The sequence below is a fragment of the Centruroides vittatus genome, unplaced genomic scaffold, assembly GCF_030686945.1.
Source record: "Centruroides vittatus isolate TY-2023 unplaced genomic scaffold, ASM3068694v2 contig_1832, whole genome shotgun sequence".
NCBI classification, from domain to species: Eukaryota; Metazoa; Arthropoda; class Arachnida; order Scorpiones; family Buthidae; genus Centruroides; species Centruroides vittatus.
The window spans coordinates 1,711,300-1,729,215 of record NW_027121128.1 but is presented as its reverse complement, the minus strand read 5'-3'; the positions used below and the strand labels follow the sequence as shown (position 1 = coordinate 1,729,215).

General features: G+C 30.8%; 1 protein-coding gene across 1 annotated transcript; it reads left to right on the top strand.

Annotated features, from left to right (window-relative positions):
• Positions 1-2,460: 2,460 nt before the first annotated feature.
• Tcs1 (Threonyl-carbamoyl synthesis 1) lies at positions 2,461-12,431 on the top strand. The gene is made up of 5 exons (XM_067264337.1): positions 2,461-2,597; positions 6,092-6,275; positions 6,585-6,819; positions 8,946-9,079; positions 12,143-12,431. The coding sequence occupies exons 1-5, from the start codon at positions 2,549-2,551 to the stop codon at positions 12,207-12,209; spliced, it is 669 nt and encodes a 222-aa protein (XP_067120438.1). The 5' UTR covers positions 2,461-2,548; the 3' UTR covers positions 12,210-12,431.
• The last annotated feature ends 5,485 nt before the right edge of the window (positions 12,432-17,916 follow it).

Genomic DNA, 17,916 nt, shown 5'->3' with positions numbered 1-17,916 from the left:
TTTTATAATTATTTAGAGAGTTTTTTAAATATATTAAATATTAAAAATATTATTATTTAGATATTTTTAATAATTGTTAAATGTTAGGGCTCGTTAACGTCGGTGCTGCCATCTGTTTATTTAAAAAAGAATGTTTCTAAACAATTAAGACTCCTTTGCTTAATCAGAAAAAAAATTCATTTTCTTAAATTATTTTTTCCAATTTTTAGTATTTTTGAATATATATAATTCATTAATTTTTTAAATATTTTAATATATTTTTTACAAGAACAAATTAAATAAATAGTACTATAAACTATTTTACCAAAATATCTGAAGAAATGTTTGTTTTTACATCATTTAAGTTACTACAAAAATTCTAAGATTATTATTATTATGACGTGTTGATTTGATATATTCTGCTATTATTTATATATACATGAAGGAGTTCATTATTGTTGATCCTGTAATGTGTGAGAACAGCTCTGGTATCATCTAGATCTAGAGTTGCTCTGGTGATCTCTGTGATCGATCCACGACAGATTCTAAAGATTCAAATTACTCTCTAAAAAAAGCAGTTAATCAGACTGAATCGATCCAAATTTTTCAGAGCAGAGAATCTTAAATTTAACTGCAGCAGCCATATTCTATCAGGAATACTGCAGCATCCATATTCTTAAGTGGTATATATGATCATATATTCCAATTAACTTCCATCTTTCTAATAAATCTACTTCTACATTTTAAATTTGCAAATAAGTAACTTAAGGGTCCATCCATTCACTAATTATGTATGAAGTTTAATGCCATTGGAGAGTTTATGAGATCTTTCTCTAGAGTTCTAGTCTTGAAATAACTGTTTCACGGCAAATCATAGTTTTAAGGCTTAAGGATAGTGATTTTTATGAAAGAAGAGTAGCATTGTGTGTTTCCTTAATCTCTTTCCAGAGCAGAGTTCTCTTGACTTATGCAAACACCGCTCGGTTTATACTATTATTCAAGCGTTAAAATCTAGTTTATGAATTGATCCTCAATCATTTTTTTCATCTGAAGAAAATCAAGAAAAAAAGATAACTTTTTGATGACGATAATCGGCTGGGTTGATACTGTGTTAAAAGGATATTTTATATATTTGTTGCAAATATTCTAATTGATCAATCTGAGAAGGTTCAATCAGAATGTCTCTAACAAATATATGAAACGGGCTAATCTATTCCTATCGCAGGGGCGAATCCTGACCAAAATTTTTGGGCATGCTGAAAGTTATAATAAGAATAATAGGCCTATCTCTAGCACTAAACAATAGGCAGAAACGTTATTTGGTGTGAATAAAAAAGTATGAACTATTATAAAGCTCATTATATCTTCACATGAAATATATGAAATATATTATAATGAAAAAGTATTAAAAATTTATGATAATAATTCAAATTTTGTGGGCCATTGACTCAGGGAACCCAGGGCTTAAGCCCTATTAATCTCTATGTAGATCCGCCTCTGTACACAATACATGTATGTTGACTGGATACACCAGCTTTCGATACAATCTGGCCGTGTTAAATGCTTCGAATGACGTCATGAGCGCGCGCTTGTTTGCCACGGCAAACCTCCACAAGAGCAAGCGATCCAGTTCCGGCAAGCATGGCACTGACTTAAAACGGCTAGCCGCTAGTTGTCAATGTATAAGCAAACACAAACGATAAAAGAGTTTACACGTTAAAATAAATTATTATTGGCATATTTGTTTTCGTATAAAATGTATATTGACAGTCAAAACTTTCTCTTAAGCATGTGGCGCATGCTAAGCAAGTCCAGAGAATTCGTCCCTGTCCTATAGCGTTTTATCGGTTTCATAATACATTACAGTTTAGTATTCACTCTGTAAAAGACTTTTTAGGATGATGTATCCAATTTCTGTATCAGTTTCCCAACGATTTTCTTGATATCTTTGACATCTTGAAATCCCGAATAAAATATTCAAATAATTAATCAAGTTTGAATTATTTTGGTTTGAAGTCAATTATCATTAAAAATAAGATTAAAAGCATTTAAAATATATCAAAAAATCATTAATTGTAATTTGTAATACAAAGTAAAAAATAAATAATATTTTTTCAATTTTTAATTCTTTCCGCCCTATGAGCGCTAAGAGAATTTTTTTTCTATACCCACCGTTAAGTTAGACCCATAATAAAGGCGACCGAGTGAAGCGGAACGAAGCCCAATTCCAAAATTCCTGGGAAGTCGCTGGCAGGACTCGGATTCGAACCCAGGTTCCTCGCAGCGGTAGGCTTGACGTCTTAACCGCCTGTAAAAAATGAATACAATAAACATTTGTTTTACTATTAATTAATTTACGAATAATAAGTAATTTAATTTTCGCAATCATAAAAAATTAAAAAATTAATTAATACACAATTTTAAATAATAATGCATATATTAGAAAAAACAACAAATAACAAAATTTGGCAACTAGCGACAAATGTACCTAGTGGCGATTGTGGACATTTGTAAGAAGCACGTGTTTGATGTTGTAAAGTACTGATTTGTTGCCTCATTCGTTGACAGTATGAACGGGATCATTAATATTGGTCGGAATGGCTTCACTTCGACTGAAGGTAAGAATTTTGATAGGCCGCCATTTAATAAACTCTTCACTTTAATTAAATGCATCATTATTTAGAAGTTTACGTAAACTTTAACTGACATAAAAACGAAAGTATTTGCTTAATGTATTAATGAATAGTTTCGTTTTTCATTTACAGCTTATGTAAACATCTGAATTATTTAATATTTCTCTTACAAGTAGTAATATTTAATATAACGCAGTAAAATTACACTCGGCAAGAAAAAATTAGATTCGTTTTCTTAATTTCACCAAAAATGCTAAAATTGTGTTGTGGATGGTAAATGCTTGCCTTTCATTTACAACACAACAGTAAGGAATAAAGGGTGGGGTGTACTATAGATTACTCCCTATGGAATTTCAGGACTTTGATTATATATTTGAACTCGGGACCGAGACGAGTTCAACAGTACCCTATTTTTGGACCGGAGACGAAAAATAAAAAAGTTATCACATTTTTTAAGTTACCATACTTTTTTAATGCTCTCATGCAGACGGCACCGTAGTTGCTAGTATTGCCATCTTGTGGTAAAGTCTGCAAACTGTGACGTCTGACTACGATCATCTCCCGGAGCGTTAAACACGTGATATGAGAGCGGAGAGAGCAACGTGACTTCCAATCATCGTGCAATCGCCATTTCGGTTAATGTTACTTATGGCAGCGAACATGGCGGCCCGACTGACCTCTCGTATGGGCGCCACCACACGTCGCCATGTGCTAAACTAGTGATCGATTCACGGTAGTTCTTGAACAAAGTAAAAAGGGGGGGGAACGTCTACTAAAGGCAATTTTAACGGCAAGCGATGGGACTCCCGATCGTGATAGCGAGGCCGACTTAGTGGAGAGCGACGCAACTCCCTATCATCACGCGATCACCGGAAAAAAGTATGATAACTTTTTTATTTTTTGTCTCCGGTCCAAAAGTAGAGTATCGTTGAACTCGTCTCGGTCCCCTGAGTTCAGATATATACCCAAACACACGAAATTCCATAGGGAGTAATCTATAGTATACCCAGAATAAATACTGGGTAAGTTTGCAGATGTGAATGACACCATTGGGACCTTAACATGTCATAGGATCAAAAAAGGAACCATACATGTACATGTGACCATTTGTGAGATATGGCTTCCCCTGAAATCAGTCTGCTTCCACAGTGTGGTGGTCAGATATCCTAAAGATATTTATTGATAAAAAAATAAAGAAAAGTCTGACATGTGACCTTTTGCGAGAGCTTTGGCTTCAAATGTGGAACCTCTGGGGCAGTTCCGGTCACTGTATTGCTTGCGGACGTCATGTTTGCAACCAGGTTATGTTATAGACATGATGACCGGTGCCTATAACGTAAATCAGTGATAGTGATTCTCAACCTTTTTTTTGTCATGGTACACAGTAACTTTGGTAAGTACTGCAGGACAACCGGTGACGTCATAACAGTGATTTTTAAACACAGTTGGTTATTTAGGTCACATTTTCTAAACGTCTTAGTTACTACCAGCAGTTACCAGTAACATGGTTACAATTTCCAAACACATTCTAGGAAGGTAGAACTGATTAAACTATTTGTCTGACGTCGCTTATGTATAAATATTCACAGTGGTGGCACACTTCAAAAATCTTGCTGCATACTAAATTGCTGCGACATAGTGGTTTGAGAATCACTGATGTAAATAATGAATGCATTAAAGCTGATGTAAGTGTTCCAAAAGTTTAGTGTTCCTCGACTACAAAAAGATTAAGACCATTGTTCTAGAGCAATCTCTTGTGAGATTGTTATTGCTTTCATAGTAACTAACCACCACTTGCTACTACCACTGGAAAGTGCAAATAGAATCAAGGTTTTATGCTATGGATGAGTGTTCTGGGAATAATTACAAATTTTGGTGTCAAATTTATTATTAAAACTGGAAAGACATATTTCATATGTATTGGTTGGTCATCAGGTATCTATTAACATTGTTAACATTTGTTGCAAATTTCATCAAAATTTATCAATATTGGCATTTCCATTGCGAGTTTGGCCAGGCCCACAATGAGATAGCTGGGTGGTAAGGACGGGGATTGACCTATCAAGAACAGACCATCCATGAAAAAGTTATGGGTTTGGTTTATTTGTTTATGGCAATGCAACACATGGGCAATCTGCCTAGAGGGATGCCTCCTGGAAAGACTCTAAGGGAAACTGGCCCCTATTTAGGTATTATAGACATGAAGGAAATCTAGAAAACTCCATGTTGTTTGCCAGGCATGAACCCGCATCCAACTACTGGTGTTTAGTGGTTTTACCCAGTTGGCAAATGTTCTGGGGTTCTCCATTTAGATTTGATCCTGGATTCCCAATGCAGTAGACTGATGTCTTAAATTTGGCCATTCAGCCATCTGTAAAAATTCCCTTAAAAACATTTAAAAAAGTTTAAAGTTTAAAAACATATCATTCATGTTTTTAAGGGAATGTTTACCATTGTAGAATGGCCATATAGCCATAATGGAAGGTCATTGTCATCAAAGTGTTGTTTCAATAAATGAATGTTTTGACAAACTTATTTTAAAATTTGTTAATTTAAATTATTGTCTTTTCAGTAATTTTTTAATTATTGATATAAGTATAATCTTATAATTTGAAAAATTTTAATTTTTTAATTATAAGATTATACTTATAATTTTATAAAAGTTAATTGTAAGTATTACTTGTATGCTTTAAACCAGGCTTGGCCAACCCAAATTGTTTTGTGGGCCACACAATTTAACATGACAAGTCATGGGTTGGCCAGGCCTGCTTTAAACAGTTAAATAAATTCTTTCTTCTAAATATCCATCTTGAAGAAATTGAAACTATGCTTATATTCAACATACAGAAAAAATCCAGTAACGAGTTGCTTAACTTTCTTGGCCGCATTTTTGTGGTGCCATCTGTTACAATATTTTATTTTAAAAACTTTTTATATTGTTAACCATTATAAAATGGCAAAAAGCTTAATTTTGAGGATAGGGATGGGTTTTATAAAAAAAAATTATAAATGCTAATTATGAGTAAAATCATTAAGTCCGATCCTACCGGAGATACACAAGACCGCCTTTATCTCCCCACTCCTCGATCTTTAACCTCCAAAATTTAATAGTATCATTCCCCCTAATAAACAAACCTCCCTTCAAAATTTCAGAATTTTGACAAAAAGCACAGAAGTTATGAAGCTTCAAAAGGGTAAACAAAATTGTGTCCCCACACACCCACTCATTTACTAACATCCATACATACAAGAAAAAACTACCAAATTTTTTTGCATTTCTTGATGTTTCAAATTGTCCTGAGCTCAAAAATGTTGGGGGGTTTACTTTTTTGACTGATTGCTATACTTTCCCTCTGTTATATATAACAGTCAGGAAAGTAAAAATTGTTCAATCTTCAATTTAATTCTTAGTTCTTCAAATATGTTGTAATTAATGATAATATTTACAAACTAATACACTTTAAAACTTAACTTTTTAGCAATAAAACAAGCAGTTAAAGCCCTGTCAAATGGTCAGTTGATAGCAGTGCCTACAGATACAATATATGGAATTGCAGCACTTGCCCAAAACAATCAAGCAGTGGATGCATTGTATAGAATAAAAAGAAGAGACCAAAAGAAACCAATAGCTATTTGTGTTTCAGATATAAGAGACATTCCAAAGTAAGTTTTAGGACTTAACATATTAATATAAAAATATTTTGATAATTTGTTTTGTATAATTTCTTATAAACTACAAAAATATGAACAAATTTCTAAATGATATTAGCAGTCAATGATTTTATTATAAAAATGTTTTTAATGGACCTATAAAGAACTGATTTGTTTATGTTATTTTTTTTCTGTATATTCTCTGAATAGAAAAAGAAAGATATTCATTAATAGCTGATGTATTATTTTATGACTTTAAATGTTTAACTAATTTTAAATGAACACTTTATTAAATTTTATTATTATGATTATTATTTGAAGATGGGGAAAGATTACCATACCTTTAAGTTTATTGGAAGATTTACTTCCTGGGCCAGTAACAGTTGTTTTAGAAAGAACGTCGGAGCTGAATCCTAATCTTAATCCAGACACGTCTCTCGTGGGAATTCGTATTCCGAATCACTCATTTCTTCAAGCAGTTACAAAAGCGTGTAATCAGTGTTTGGCTCTCACCAGTGCAAATATTAGTTCTCAAAGCAACACGTTATCTGTTGAGGTGAGTTTAATATTTTTATTTAAATTTATAATTGTCTTTTAAAAGAAATTTTTACTATTTTTTTGTTTTTTTAATCATAAGCACACTCTTGGATGATTTTTTTAAAATGAAAACTATTTATTATTTTTATCAGTTGATTCAGTAAATAAATGATTAGAATTATTTTCTCTCATATGAATAAAAGAAGCAAATATAGAGTATCTTTTTATAAGTAATTATATTTCAAAAATTTAGTTTAAGTAGTATAGCAAGTGAATTATAGAATTTGAATATAATAGGCTAATGTTGTGATCATAAGTGGACATTAGTGAAAACTAGTCAGTCTGTTATTTCAGCAAAATTATGCAGTATACTGAATGTATTACCATTGCCATTTTTACCTGTTTCAGATTGTTAGTGAGTCTTTAGAATTTCTTTTGATGTCAAATTGTTTTTGGTTGGATCTATTACATTATAAGTACTCTACATATTCTTTTTTAATGTGTAAATTTTTATGGGTGGTTACCTTTACATAATATATCATTTTCAAGAAAAGCCTCAGCTAATATATATACTGTATTTTTGTACTTAAGTGAAATGCGTTTTCTCTCTACATATCACACCCCAGCAAGAAAAGTGACATAACTCAAAAAATGGCAATTTTGAGATTATGTCATTGAAAAATATGTATGAAGTGCTCCAACGTTCACAACAAGCATCACATCTCTATCTTGCAAAATAACAAAGTTATTAGAAAGCAAGAAAAGTGACATAACTCAAACACCTCATGTATATTTAACTGATAACACCTCACATTCGACAAGAGCAGAGCTACAGATCCATAATTACTATACTATAGAACAGTGGTTCCCAACCTTTTCTAGGATGCGGAACACTTTTGTGAGCAATTTTCTTTAGCGGAACACTTACTTAAGTTAATATGAAATACATAAGCTTGTCATCAGTTATTTTATTAGAATTGAGCAGTTATAATTCAAAATCTCTACTCATATTATTAATGCCAATTCTAAAACAGGAAAAAATATACCTAAATAACTTTAATGGGAAACTTGTGCCTGATGTTTTTTACATATTTCATTCAGTTTTTATCATTGCCTTTATCTTACTCGAAACAGTAGTACACTCCATAAGTACAAGTCGTACATATATATTTAAGTTTATGAAAATTTTATGATTTTAATTTTTTGATATTCGGCGGCTCAAATACGATTGTACACTTTCTGATTTGCGACTAAATTTGCGGAACACTTGGGAGATGCTTACGGAACACCAGTGTTCCGTGGAACACCGGTTGGGAACCATTGCTATAGAACAGGGGTGGCCAACTTTTGTGCACATAAGATCTACTTTTTATCGTAAAAATGTGTCCCGATCGACTTGTTGTCATAGGCATAGTCTAAGTGGGGTGGGGAATACATACTATGTTTATACACTGTTTCAGTACGAAGTGCACTCATTGCTTATGAGTCGAGTCATAACTGCATGCATACAGTTGTGTTCGGTTACAAATATAATACATTAAGTCAAGACATTGCTAGCAATCGACCAAAATTGGCTTGGCGATCGACCGGTCGATCGCGATCGACTTGTTGGCCACCCCTGCTATAGAATATAATAGAATTTACTGCCATAAATACTTACCTGAAATTTAAAAGTAGCTTCTACTATAAGTTTTATGCTATTCTTTAAGTAGATTTTTCTCAAATACTGCATTTTTTAGTTGTGTCACCTTTCTTGCTGGGGTGTGATGTGTTCCTACAATTAATATATTCTCTGAAAAAATATTTTTGTGAATTTTTTTCAGTGCTAAATTTCTTAGACTCTTGTTCTTGGAATAAACTTCTTGTAATAAATGATAACTAATCTGGGCATTGCAGGAAATTATACAGTTGACAAATGATTTTTACCTTTCAGAATATTCATAAATGCTGACATTTTAAATCTATAATAGATGTCATCTGAAAATTACTTATCTGTAAATTCTAAATTTTGTTTAGTTTGTTCTTTTCCATTTAATTATTATATGTTTAATCTAATTTATCATTAGGTTAAAGAATTGGTTATAATATTTAATAAAACAATTTATAGTAAGATCATCTTAAATTATTAATTTTGCTATTTTATAGGAATTTAGGGAATTATGGCCTCATCTGGAATGTGTGTTTGATGCGGGTCGTCTAGATGATAATTCGAAACGATTAGGTTCGACTGTGATAGATCTTTCAGTTCCGGGTTATTATAAAGTAATCAGGAAGGGTTGGTAAGTATTTGGCTTTTTTATTAAGATTGTAATTATAATCTAATGCTGTATTTCTTGATTCTAAGATGCACTTTTACTTTCTCAACTTTTATGTATATAACATAGGGAAGTATTGAAATTGTGTTAAATTTAACCCTTTTGACATCTATTTTGTTTAATATTTCAGGATGGGGTAATGATTAAGAAACAAAATTTGGCATGATATCTTGTATGTAAGGGCCATTGATTCTATTAAATTTTGGTGATTAAAGGTAAAAGGGATGGGGAGTTGTGTCATGTCTCAAGTGGGGTTGGACTTAATGAAGATTTTACTCATTATTAGCATTTACAATTTTTTTTATATAAAGCTTATCTGTACCCTCAAAATTAAGCCTTTACCCTTTTATAATAAATAATAATAATATAATTTTATTTTTTAATAAAATCTTATAACGGATGCACCACAGTCAGTTTTATTTTAAGTGATTATTAACTGAAATAAATAAATATTAAAAAAAAACTAAATAAAAATACGTATCTAGTAGATTTAGATTTTCTTCAGAAATTTTTCTACGAAAGGAGGGCAAAGCCTGGAATAGCATTACTTTTGGTGAATGGAATTGACAAAGGAGCATGTTGCAAACTTTCCTAGTGAAGTTAGTAAAATTAAGCAACTTGTCACTGGATTTTTTTATATCCATTTTTTCTTTTAAATAGAGCTGTATCTTAGAATCATTGGCATCTGTCATGAGTCGACCAGGAGATGCATTATGCATCAATTAAATGTTGTCAGCCACACAGCTCAATGACCACATTAATTCATATGTGCTTTGCTGGCAAAGTGCTTTAATTTTAAACTTCCTTTTAACTTTTTAAAATGTATACACTTAAAATGACATTGTGAAAATAGACCTGCCAGATAATCTGTTTCATGGCATTTGAATTGACTTTCTAACTTGTAGTTACGTAACAAAACTTATTAAAATAGATTGTTTAAAAATGATTCCCTTTATAAAAACATTTTAAAATTCAATTCAAAACTCAGTCTCTCTTAGGATTGAGGAAATACAATAATACATGAAATATAAAATTATAATCATTTATTTCACAATCAAATCATTGTACAAAAATTAGCCAAGTGTCAGTGATCAGTAGCTTCAGACTATTCTTCATTATTCAATGCTTCTATTGTAGGTATTGTCATGCTAAAGATGGACATGCTATAAAAAGTCCTGTTAATGCCTACAGTGGAGAAGGAAGTAGGGAAAAAAGTTTTTTGATTGGTGATTATGGCTGAACTTTATAATCAATTGATAGTTTTAATTGAAGAAAATTGGGAATTATTTTAAAAAAAAAAAACTCTTTATGAGGGAAAAAACTTTTGTATAAATAAGATGAAAAGCATTCAATTTAGAAACTTAAAATTAACATACATAAAAATAAATGATAATTTTAAATAATCTAATGCAAAATTTGTTGAAATCTGCATCTGGCAACTGTACAAACATTTTTCATTCATAATCAAGATAAAAATGAGATCTGCAAATCTATTTTTAAGTACACAAATAATTCTGGCTACATTTGTAGTAAAGGATTTTTGTAGCTTTTTGGATATTAAATGTAATAACAGGAAATCACTTGTAATATTGAGTTTTTAAATTGATATTGAATGATGTTAAAAATTAGTTTCTTTTAATGAATACAATTATTAATGAATATTGCTGAAAGCTTATCAAAACACTGTTTAGATTATTATAAGAACTTTATTGATTATTTATGCATATATTTTCTTTCATTTGTTAAAAAAAAAAAAGTACAACTTTAATCTGTGATTTTTATTTGTCTAATTTAGTATTTTATTTATTTATTTTGATTTTAATAAATAATTTTTCTATATACACAAAATCTGTGTTGTTGACATAAAATGCCAAGAAATATTGATAAAATAAATTTACTTAAAATTTATTGTACTAAATGTTTAAACAATATTATGTGACATCAACAGATTTGAATTAGTTTTGCAATTTCATATTTTGCAAGTATTCTCTTCTCCTGTCTTCTGATTACACTGGCTGTTTCCATTTAAGGTGTGACTTAATATAATGTACAAAATTGAGGTTAACTTATAATTTATAGTGTACTCTTGTCATACGTGGTACGATTCAAAAGTTCGGGGAATGCAGTAATCTACGACAACAAAAGCATGTATTTGAAGTTACAGCGTATGAAATGGATTCTACCAAACCATTTCTACGTGTTCAGGTTAATTTCACTTTGATTACGTCGCAGGACAAAGGTAACTATCTCCGGAAAAAAACAGCAGTGCTCGCGGTTTAATCACATGACATGGGTGAAATTAACCTGAACACGTAGAAATGGTTTGGTAGAATCCATTTCGTACGCTGTAACTTCAAATACATGCTTTTGTTGTCGTAGATTACTGCATTCCTTGAACTTTTGGATCGTACCACGTATATTAACAAATAAATTGTTCAATATTAATGCAGTTGCTATTTCCACAGTTATTTAATACTTAATGGAAAAGGAACTGTTCAGATGGATGAGAAGTAGCAATTCTCTAATATATGCTCGAAATATATGCTCTCCATTTCAAATTAGTAGTGTCTTGTTCCTGTACATCACACTTTTCCATTAGGAATGGAGTCATGCCGGTCATTTATCTAGCTCCTTTCAGGGGAAATTTTTGAATTGAAATAATGTGACTTCTGGTTTGCATCAGAGTTTAGTTAATCAGAGCCTCCTGCCCCTAAGCTTTCCATATCTGCTCTTGAATTTTATTTATCTAAATGTTCTTGAGATTAAGAAAAGATGGATGGATGACAGTGGGAATTTATAGGTTTACAATTTTTGAAAATGCATCCTAATCACTAATATTATTGGACAATATATGAATTGTTTTTTAGTAGGATGTTATCAATTAAGCAAACAAAACTCTTCTAACAGTAAAGCAATATTAGATTAATATAAATTTATATTTACTTTTTAAAAATTTGTGTTAAAAATTTTCAGATTTAATAAAACTTTTAACATAATATAAAGTTGTAAATATTATTTTTATTTCAGTGCTTATGATGAAACTATTAAGAAACTTCATCATTTTAATTTGAAAAAGCAAAATGAAGATTTATGATAGTGGGCTGACAAACTGATATGATATGAACTGTCATTATCAAATGGTAATGTTTAGTTAATTCAAACTCCAAAATATGGTTTGGAGGTGATAAATTTAAAAGTATTTGTTTATATGTTTTTTCAAAGTTATTTGTCTCAGTGGATTATATTTTAATATAAGAAAATGCATTATTTATAAAGTTAATTAATGTGGAAATAAAGCTTAAATATTTATATTTAATTTTTGAAAAATTTATTGCTAGAAAATAATATAAAAACTCACAAAATTTTATAAATACTCAGTAACAATACATAATCTCTTTTACAAAAATTAATTTCAAAATAAAACCTGCAAACATTATCTCAGAATTATTTTTTTTATTTAAATCAAGCCTTATATGTAGTTTTAATTCATAAGGTAATAATATACTCAACTCAATTTGTGGAGTCTGTTAACTAATTTGTAGAAAATGACTTGGCCATATTATTAACTTAAAAATACAGCTGACCCTTGATAATCCGACAAGTATGGGACCAAAGGGGTGTCGGATTACCAAAAGTGTCCGGATTACCGAAAGTGATTACATATTTGGCATTGTTTTGCTAGCAGTAGCCTACAATATTCCTACATTTTATGAGTAAAATGCTGCCTAGGTTAATATGGAAATGAAACACCCATTTTGGTTAACTAAAACATGTTTATTAAAAGAAATATGGAAGCTAATAAATGTACATACAGTATGTATAGGCATAAATAATACAGTACTGTACATACAGAACTGCTCACAAAAAACACAAGAAATGTGTGTTGTCGTATAAGAATTGGGTGGGGAGATTCATATTCATGTCGCGACATCCTTCTGTGCAAGCAGACACGTAACGGGACGGGGACTACGGTGACCTTGATGGGAGGTGCGTCGGACTACTGAGCATGTCGGATTATCAAGCGTCGGCTGTGTATATATATATATATATGGAGTCAATATGTATGTCAGCCTTGAAGTTTTAATTTTAGGATATTTGTCTCCGTATGAACAGTGGTGTAATGAGGGGGTGCAAGGGGTCCGGTGTATCATGCACTGGATGCCACTTGCAGAGGGGCACCCAAATGGTCTCCAAGACAAACTGTTTTTTCTGGAGGGGGAGGGGGGGCGCCAATAAAGTGTTGTGCCCCGGGCGCCAGTTATGTTCGCTATGCCACTGCATATGAATGATACTTTCTGATATTTGCAGATTTACACATAATAGAATATATGTAAAAAATTTACATTTTTATATTATAAAGACAAATTATAGTAATTTAGTATCATAGAATTTTTAAAAAGTAGAAGTGAAAACTTTCTTTAGTTATAAAAAAAAAACATTTTTTTTTTTTTCAACAAAAATTTTAGACAAATCAAAAATTAATACTATAAGAGTCAGTCAAGTTTCTATGTTATTACTCAGTAACAAAGGAACATAATTTGCTATAATTTATGTAACAACTAGTGCAAAGCCTATGGTTGGCTAATTTTATAGATTTATCACACTTTGTAGGTTAAGTAATGAAAGGAGTCAGAGATCAAGTGGAAAAGTAATAGATAAGATTAAAACAAGAACGACTATCTACTGATCAAGAAAGAGATGGAAGATGTAAATAAACCAAAAAAGTATTGAATAAATGGCTAAATCAATTTTATAATTCTAAAAATAATAAAAAAACAAACTAATACTTTGCAAATAGCAAAATTAAAATATATTAAAGATATACTGAAAAAATTAAAATTAAAACCCAAGAATTACGATCTTATATTAGTCCCAGAGCAAACATGTAGGAGACAGACATTCGAAAACAGACACAATTAGATGTATAGGAGAGTATCTACAAAGAGGTATAATATATAATTTATTTATATTTTTTTGAGTATGCTGATTGTTTCTGGTGTAACAGATATACACAAATATTCTGTTACAAAATAATTTTGCTTAGCTATATTATCATTATTATTATTCCATAGATTACTATCATTGCTTGCTTTTTTCATGCTAAGAAAAAAAGCTGCTATTATATATGCACAAGTACTGTTTGTGGTGGCCACCAATGAAGAAATTTTTGCCAAATAGTTTTCGATGCTTAATTATTATTATATGATGATTATGTAGTTCCTTCAGTTTGAGGGGGCAACCCTTCCAACCCATTAGAAAAGTCCCTTAAGACTATGTAATGTTCTAGAATGTTATTTTTTGTTATAACTATGATATAAAATCGATTTAAAATTGTCAAAAGCATACTTTGGAATGGCAGTGGTTTTGACTGCTGCCAGCATTTCTAGATGTACAGAAAGTCTCGCTGTTCTAGTGTTAAAATATTAGTATATATTGGATAAATATGGAGTCAGATCTGCACAAAATTTCATCTTACAAACTTAAAATTTCATTCTAGATTTACAAAACGTAATTTATACAAATGTGATATTTTATTCTTGATTGTCTTTATCTATAAGCGAGTCTTACCAAAGGTTCAATACAATTAACACAATTTAATCACCATTTTGCACTTGCCCTACAAATGAGGAATAATTTCCTTGCGATAGAATAAAAGCAATAAAGTTTAATAAAGCAATGTTTCTTTTTTACTAGCATGATTTACATTTGGCTTTATATACCAGAATGTAAAACTGAAAAATTAATATGTATAGTTAGCACAAAAAAGAAAATAAATTGTACGAAGATATTCTCCAGATGTAATATATTAATTTTATCCCATATTCTTTGAGACATTTTCCATGTTGATGATTGGAAATCATTGAAGTAATCCTTGATAACTATTTGTAGATTATCTACTGTTGGGAGGTGAAGTTGAAAGTTCACAATGATCGGAAGCAAATTGTGACATCTCCATCCTGGAATTCAAGAAGTCAAGTCGTGTTAGAGCCACGAATCCATCGTGAAATGAATTTATGTAACTGGGAAATCCAGGATACAATATCCTGCAAGATTCACTCTGTCTCTAAAAAGGAAACAAAAATTAATATTAAAACCTTAATCATCATCCAAATTATTGCATGTACTCATCATCATCAAAATGTTCATAATCTTCCTTTAGAGAATGAAAGAATTTGCCTTACTTTAAGAGAGCACTGGAGATCACAAGAGAGAAATTAATTTCATTTGTAAAACTCTTCTTTTTAATTTATATCACAATTTTTATTGTATATTTCTAAATAATCTTTACAGATTATCCCTGTTACATGGGTAGATGCAATTAATACATACCATTATAAATAGTGAATGTGATGCATTTGATTACAAAAGTATACAAATTGCATATCACAAAATTTGAATGAAATCTTTTTAAAGTAATTGAAATTTTTATAAAATTGTAAAAATTATAAGAAATTATTGCAAAAGGATTGTAAATAATGAAGTGAAGAATGAAGTGTAACTTGGAGATTGAAGGTTTCATGCTGCCTAAGAAATTTCAGAAATTCATACAGGTATTTCAAAAATTATATATATATATATATATATATATATATATATATATACAGGGTGGGCCAGCGAAAACGAAACGGCAGTGTGTTCGTGTTCGTCCAAGCAAAGCGCTCGGACAGGTCGATTTTACTCTCGAGGGGACATCTTTTGCAATAAAGTTTTTGCGATTCTGAATACAACAGACAACAAAAAATTTTAAAAACTCATTTATTTTGTAATAACTAAACAAGCATTTATTTCGAAAAAAATGTTTGTTTAGTTAATATTCAGAATCGCAAAAACTTTATTGCAAAAGATGTCCCCTCGAGAGTAAAATCGACCTGTCCGAGCGCTTTGCTTGGACGAACACGAACACTCTGCCGTTTCGTTTTCGCTGGCCCACCCTGTATATATGTACTGTACATTATTAAATAAGTATTTTTCAAACAATATAAAATGACTGAAAAAAATTGCAATTTTTATTTTCTTTAGATTAGTGAGGATTTCAATTTACAAATTACACCAAAATTATAAGTATGATACTGTATAAAATACATAATTTCACTTTTAATAAATTTTTTTCATTTTTGTAAATTGTAATAAAATCATTTAAAATGCCAAGTTTTTTTTGTCCAATTTTTAAACTTATATGTAGTTTTGTATATTTTTTATATATATAAAATCTATGTACACCTTATAATAGAAATTTGATAAGTTCTCTTCAAATTAATATTTTATTTGTGAATGAACCCTATAGTCTTTCACATATGACTCCTGCAGGGAGAACTCTTTGTTTTCCTGTGAAATACGCACAAAAATATTTCAAATAGGAATTATTATTATAACAATTATTAATAAGGTGTGCATACAAATCCGACTTTTAAAATTTGGAAGTTATATGATTTGTAATGCAAAATTGTGCCTTTAGTAATTCACGGATACTGGAAGATTGTCGTTGATTTCTACTTTTCCGGCTGTTTAAGAGGAAAAATATGGCGATCGGTCAAAAAATGACCCTTCAAGATTTGTGGATTTTTGGACTTAGGACACCTTCAAATGCAAAAAAAAAAAAAAAAAAATCGGAGGATAATTTCTGTATGTAATGATGTTAGTGTGTGCGGGGCACGACAAACAGTTTTTTTTAATGAAATATCGTAACAGATAGCGCAACCAGAATTTTAAATGTTCCCGGGAAAGTTGAGCAACTCGTTGCTGGTTTATTTTTTAAATGGCTTCTAAGTCCATTATTGATTATTAATAAACCGAATAATTAAATATTAAATGTAGGGTGCTGTGTTAATATTGCTAATAGGCGCGCTGTATTAATTAGCAGATAGCAACGAATAATTCAAATTTCATAAAGATAATTTTTTTTATCAATACGAGAATCCGTTCCTTTCTGTTTTAAAATACTGTATTTTCAAAATAAAACATTCGAATTATCTGATGTAACGACATTTTCGAATTCTAAGCCGCAGAAGAAAAAGAATGGCGATTGTGATTAAAAGGCTTAAAAGAAGAATAAATGGAGGTAAAAAAATTATTTGAAACTAACTAAAACGTTTACTTATACTACTATAATAAATAGAAGTAATATTTTTATTCTTTTCCGTACGGTCTCTCTAAAATCTTCCGTTCTTCTCGTTCCTGCTCTTCTTTCATTCTCTTCCTCCAAATTCTATAATTTCAATAATTATTTTAAATTTTAATATGTTTATAAATAAATCTTTTTCGTTAAGATACAACTGTCTCAACACCAGAAAAAACAGAAAAGTCGTCTACAATCTTTTGTCAACTTTTCAATTATTTCGGGATTATCCAGTCGTCTTCGACGGAAAAAAAGAATTTGTTTAGTTGTAATCTAACGCCCATCGAAGAAGAGAAGACGTTCTTCGTATCGCTTAATTAAGAGCAACAACAGAACATGCGATTACAACGTAGTTTTAAAACCCGTTTGTAAAGATAAAATGGCTCTTAACAGATCGATCTACAACCACTTCGTGGAAAAAGTCAAGAACTCCGAAGAGGCCGAGATGGCCGTGGATACCATCATGCGCCATGGGCCCGCAAAATCTCTAGTACCTATCGGAAGATCGTTTTTATCTTTGTCGAACGATAAAGAAAGGATTTCGATAGGAGCAGGTCGAGAAATCTGTTTCGGTTTCCATCAGAACGTTCGCATAGTTTGATAGAAACCCATTCTGAACGTCTACGACTTTACAAAAGCGGACCTTTGATCAACTTCGTCGAAGTTCTGAATGCCGACGTCAAAC